Below are 6,320 nucleotides of genomic sequence, written 5' to 3'. Positions count from 1 at the left end.
TTTAAAGTGACATCACGGGAAGGCTAAATAAAATCCAGGCCCCTTCTTACCACAGCAGGCTCTTCTTGAGTTCAAGACAGTTTCAGGCTCGGCACCCAGTCACATGTGCATCACTGCTACTTCCCTCACCTTGTCCAAAAACGCTTTTATGGCTGCTTCCTGGTTCTCCTGGCCGGCGATGAATCTGTGCTTCCCAATGGAAGCAATTAGCTGGCTCTCTTTCTCCAGCAGTTCACAGAGAGCCGCTTTCCTTTCGGCTCCCGTGAAAAGCTGGTCAATGCGTGCAAGTTCTTCTTGACGCCAAACTGCAGGAGATAACAGGAGAGAAGGTCGACTTTAAATTCCCACCGCTTTATGGGACATTGACTCTCCCTCTCTTTCTTCCTTTCCTACTTTTTTTTTTTTTTTTTTTGGTGGGGGGCGGTCATCATAATCCGACTAAGTATATATATTTTTTGTAAAATTATAAACAGTTATAGCTAGTTAAACAATGTATCTATGTAAATATTATACATACGCATTGTACATCTGATTTGGGGGGGATGGGGGTCAGGTAATGACAGGAGATGGAAGCTGGGAGATTTCAGGCAATGAAGGCAGAGAATGAAGCTTCGGGCTACGTGTGCTCGGGGGCCCAGCAGAAGACCACCAGGAGAGTTGGAGCCGTGGAAGAACCTGGTGGCTGCCAGGAGCGTGCACTGCATGGACCTCCAAAGCTGCCAGCGGGCCCACCTGACAGTTTCCCAGAGGGGTGCCCAACCCCACTGTCCTGCCTCTCGTCCTTCACAGGGATCTCGTGTTTGTAAATGCAGTGCGCACCATGCTGGGCAGCTAGCCGGAAATTGCCTGGTTCTTCTAGTTCACCACTGGACCTTTGGAAGCAAGGTCTCCCAGAGAAATCAGCCCTGGAAAACCCCGTGGAACGCAGCCCTGTTCTAACACACCTGTGGGGCCGCGGGCCGCGGGGTCACGAGATCGTGGCAACCAGGAGTTTTCTGAAGACCCTAAACAGGAGAAGGATCTGGTGGTCCCTGTCCCACTGCCTTCCACAGGGGCAGAATGTCCGCTTCTCCTTCCTAAGTCCTACACTTTTCACCCTGAGGGTTACAGGACGCCCTCTGGGGGCATCTTGTCTCAACGCTGGGTAACTTCTCTGATTTCTTAAATGAGGTAATGTAGGATTCTATTGAATAAAACTGTACTTTTCCATGGGTAGAGTCCAGACACAATTACTTGTTCATCAAGTTTCAGGGATACTTCTTGATATCTTACCGCTATCTATAGTTAGAAATTACCACCTGAATCTGTGCCCTAGATGGCTGAAGCCACGTGTTTTGGTCCTGGCGCTGCTCTGGGGCAGCCCCGCGTCTCCTGACACCTGGTTCTGGGGTTTGATCAGAGTAGTTCTTCCTCCTCTCCAATTTTAATTTAAAATCATCCCGATCGGGTCAAAAACTTGCCAGTCATATTCTTTACAAGAATCTACTATAGCCTTTCCTGGGAAAACATTATTCAGATACTCTACAGCTTGGTCTGTCCAGCAAGAGGACTTGTCCGTTAAAAAACTAAATTGTGTTCAGACTAAAAGGATGGGAAATTTAGGAGCTAAATTATGCCATGCAAGCTTGGGAAATCCATGATGGCTGAGTTTGTTATTTAAGAGTAACTTTAACAGCCAAAAGGACCTTTTAAAAATTATTAAGTCCATATACTAAAAAGGGCCTGCACATATGAAGAGAAATACCATTTGCTGGCAGAAATAATAACTGAGAATATTCATTAGAGCTAATGGGATTATACGGATGTTTCCCAAAAGTAAACAAAAGCTGAATGGTAGTGAATCCTAGTTAGGATGCCTGTTCCACTTCCCAAAATTACATTAGAAACCTCTGGAACCTGTAATACATGTAGGACATGAGGATATTATGTAAGACCTCCTGGTCCTGGCGGCCTCAACGAGCAGTCTACTACACTCCTTGCTTAATACTAAAATCCTGGCTGAGTCTGGAGCTATATGTATAAGTGTGCATTAAAATGAATTCAGACATATGAGGGGCTTCAAGAAGCCTGTGGGGGAAAATGGAATGGAAAGGTTTCCAAATTGGTTCATTCGGAAAAATAAAATAGAATTTTTCCACAAAAGTTTTGAAGCCCCCTCATAGGCGACATCTACATCTACAAGGTCTTTATTATGTTATTCAAGTTTTTTTCTGGGAAATATTCTTAGACTTGGATTTTACATTATTAACATGGCTTTTTTAAAAGATAGGAAGCACACTGAAAAGAAAAGCGCACAATCAGCCTAAATGTGGGTGGGAACGACCTTCGTTTCAATATGATTCTCTCCTAGCCGAACAATCTCCCTATGAATCCACAATGAAAGCTAGTACTGCTGGAGGCAGAAAGCCACGGGCCTCACCCACTAGCAAGGGATGGAAAGCCAGCACTGGGGCAGCGGGCAGAACTGGTCTCATGCCCCATCTGGCCGTCCCAGAGCTCTACAGAAAGGACAGTATGTGAGAAGAGGGAGCGACCCTGTCCCCTCTCATAAGATGCACGTTTTCTACGGATGGCAATACAATTCAGTTTAAAAACTGAATAACTACCAATGTCTTCTTAAATGAAACATTAACAGGATTGGTTCATTTGGAAAACTAAACCCATTTTGTTTCTTTAACCTCTCTCCTTGATGGGGGGTGGTGGGTGCATCTAATTTTTAGGGTTGATCGTAAAATGAAAAGACAGGACTAGTGTCTGAAAGTCTATGGTCATTTAAAAATTCCTGGGGTCTGAAATGATCATTTCCAAATAAGAGGTAACAGGAGATCAAATAAGAAGCACGGGTGGGCCATCTTTATACGTTGGTGTGTTAAAATGTGCATCACAGACGGGAAGCCTAAATGGGAACAATCCATCAAAGTTCAGGACAAAAACCCAAAGCCAGGCTATTCTACATTCCTGAGAGGGTAGAAAGTCAGAGATTAAGGAGAAGTAGATGTTCGATCAGAACTCCTAGGAATTGGAGGAGACCGTAGAAGAAAGAAGTGTCTGAATGATTCACTGTGTTGGTAAAGTGAGCTGTAGAGTTCTCGTGAATCAGCCGGACCTAAAGACAATGAAGGTGTTAGGGGGCAACTGCAAAAAGAGAAGGCATATGCCCCCTTCCTTGGTGGTACAGGGAGCCCTGATCTCAACTCAGACTCTCTAGAAGCTGACAGCTGGGACTCCGTAAATTGATTTGCAGGCTGTTTGCAGCAAAAGCCCATCATCAATCAACAAATTAGTAGATTATGCCTGCGATGGCATTTTTGTCTGAAACCATATGCTGTAACTAATGGTTCCTGCTCTTAATCTTAATAGAAGGTCTTAGCATACCACAGAAGAATTTTTCAAACCTGGCAAAATGATAAGTTAGGCTCGGGTTTAGTGCCTCTTTAAACCGCAATTTCCATGTGCCCCCGTCAGAGAGAACAAAGTAAATTGATGAACAGCAGAAGTACCAGTAGAGCTACAACTTACTGAGGTGCTGAACGTCAGCAGATGCAAACTAACCAGGTGCTCAGATGAAGCGTACACACATGCAATGACTTTGGCTGAAATATGTGTCTGTGGACCCTGGGTGGCATCGTGGCTATCAGTGGGACTGCTCACCTCTAGGTCAGCAGTTCAAAACCACCAGTCACTTCCTGGGGGAAAGATGGGCCTTTCCACACCATTAAGAGTCACAGTCTCAGGAACCCAGAGGGACAGTTCTACACTATCGTAAAAGGTCGCCGAGTTGGAATTGCCTGGATGGCAGTGAGTTTGAGACTCTATTCCTAGGGGAGGATAGCTAACGTGTCTGACTACACAGCGTCTGTCCAAAGTATGATCTAATTATTTTCTCTCACGATCACATGAAAGACACAGTAAAGTTAATGACGAGCCGTAGCCCTAGTGTTAAAAGTAAGGCGTCACTTTGAGGATGAAGATGCGCCTGACTCAAGCCATGGTATTTTCAAACACCTCCTGTCCATGTAAAGATCAGACACTCAATACAGAAGAGTGAAGAAGAAACAATGCATTTGAATCATGGTGCTTGAGATGAAAATCCAGAGCACCATGGACTGCCACAAGATCACACAGATCTGTCTGGGAAGAAACACAGCCAGAAAGCTCCTTAGAAGCGAAGATGGTAAGGCTTTCATGTCACGTACTCTGGACATGTTACCAGGAGAGACCAGATCCTGGGAAAAGGACATCATTTTGGGTAAAGTAGCAAAGCAACAAAAGAGAGGACTTCCCTGGCCTTGAGGGATTGACAAGGGGCTGCAGCAATCAGCGCAGGCCTAACAGCAATGGTGAGGATGCTGCAGGACTGGGCAGGGCTTCCTTTGACTGTGCGTCAGAGCTGACGCCCAGGCACCTAACGACAACAACAGTAGTAGTAGATATCTCACGAAACAGCAGAGTAGAAACTATGTAGACAGCTTGCGGGTAAAAGTTCCCATCATTAAACTGCTTGAAAAACATAACAAGCCCTTTCTTTAAAACAGCTTTACTCTTAAGAAAGGAAGGAAACTCCGAGGGTCAAAAAGCAAACACAAGAAACTGGAAAGTCATTGCCCCAGTACCAGTGGCCAGTTGAGAACTCCCAGTCCTGCCTCTGTGCACGCAGCTTTCTAATGCAGGTCCTCACCAGCACAGGATGGCAACAGCAACAGCACACACACAAAAACAAATTTCCAAAGCATCTCTATGTAAACTGGGAAGTCAAACTATGCTTACTCACAGCCAACCTGACCCTCTCTCGACAGAGAAAACCCAATGGAATCGGCCAAGTAAATGCTGGAACAAATGCTTTTAGCAAGGTTGCAGGAGGCAAGATCAATGCAAAAAAATCAATTAAATGTGTACAGGCTAGCAACAATCAGAAAAAGAAATTTGTATCACCTAAAGAATCATAAAAAATTACGAACCACTGAGGAATAAATCTTGCATAGGGTAAGAGTCTCCGAATGACCGTGTACTGCAAAGGATGGAGTATTACTGAGAAGCGTGAAAGCATTAGTGAGGAGAGTGACGGGCACATTGGGAGAATGAACAATCTCTTGCAAAGGCATGCCTGCTCCCTAATCCCCAGGATTTGTAAACATCAATGGATATAGCAAGAGCAGCTATTTGACGAGGGACTTCAAAATAAGGATGGGGTCCTGGCGCATCCAGGGGGCCATCGTTGCCACCTCCAGGACCACAGCCACACAGAGAATGAGGCAATGTGCAGAGACCATCAATATCGAAGTTAAAACAGCAGGCCTGGAGGGCTTCACTGGTTGAGACTCCCAAGTATTCCCCAAACAGATGATTTTGAAACAGAGAAAAGATAAAGGTCACGAGAGAAAGCAACGTTGAGATTATTCACACATGATCCAGGCTGTCATGAGGTGCTGCCGAGTCGGTGCCGGCTCAGAATGGCAGAAGGAAACACTGCTCAGTCCTCCTCCACCCTCACAATGGTTCCTGTGCCTGAGCCCATTGCTGCAGCCACTGTGCTATCCATCTTGCCGAGGGCCTTCCTCTTTTTCAATGCCAATCTTACTAAGAGGTAAAAATGTCAAACAGTAAATAAAACGTGAGCAAACCAAATGCAGAAATACATTAAGGAAGAAATACGCATTGTGATTGAATTGGACTTGTCCCTGAAATGGGGAGAAGAACGTCTTAGCAGTACAAAACGCAATACGGCAAGTATACAGGGATGGGTTCAATGAGTAGCACCTAACGTTTTGAAGGAACTAGCAGCAATAGAGTTGTCGCAATCACTGTGGTGAAAGCGCAGGCTGGCATCCAACTGCCACTACACACAAAGTAACCAAGGAAGGCGAACACAGACAGCCCTGCGGCTGTGGTTGTTAGGGGCCTGGCGTTGCTTCCCACTCACCGCAGGCCTGGGCACAGCAGCTCAGGAAGAACAGAAAGAGGAGGAAAAAGAAATGTTTCAGGATTCATAAAGGCTACAAGCATCTAGAGCAAAAACAAGTGATTATATAAAATATTATACACAGAGAGAAATCCACAGGTTCTCTGGGGGGGAAAATGTGTCAGACATCTACCGTACTTCTAAAGCCACCCATGGGGCCCTCCCCAGGACAGGGACTAATGAACCTACAGCGGTACCAGGACTGCACTCATGGAGTTAAAGGGGAAAAACAAACAAACAGCAACTCACTGCCATCGAGTCGATGCTGACTGAGAGTGACCCTGTAAGACAGGGTAGAACTGCCCTGTGACGTTCCCAGACTGTACCTGCCAACAGCAGTGGAAAGCCCCATCTTTCTCCC

The 6,320-nt window shown here is 45.6% G+C and overlaps 1 protein-coding gene across 1 annotated transcript in view; it reads right to left on the bottom strand.

Annotated features, from left to right (window-relative positions):
- IQUB (IQ motif and ubiquitin domain containing) overlaps window positions 1–6,320 on the bottom strand; it is a 60,035-nt gene that overhangs the window by 35,668 nt on the left and 18,047 nt on the right. The window contains exon 7 of the mRNA XM_004707864.2: window positions 130–305. Within this exon, the coding sequence (XP_004707921.2) occupies window positions 130–305 (176 nt within the window). The remainder of the gene's footprint in view (window positions 1–129; window positions 306–6,320) is intronic.

Source organism: Echinops telfairi, unplaced genomic scaffold, assembly GCF_000313985.2.
Source record: "Echinops telfairi isolate 266 unplaced genomic scaffold, ASM31398v2 ScPeMD7_23;HRSCAF=83, whole genome shotgun sequence".
In the NCBI taxonomy this organism is placed as follows: Eukaryota; Metazoa; Chordata; class Mammalia; order Afrosoricida; family Tenrecidae; genus Echinops; species Echinops telfairi.
The sequence above is the reverse complement of the archived record's forward strand: the minus strand, read 5'-3'. Positions and strand labels throughout refer to the sequence as shown.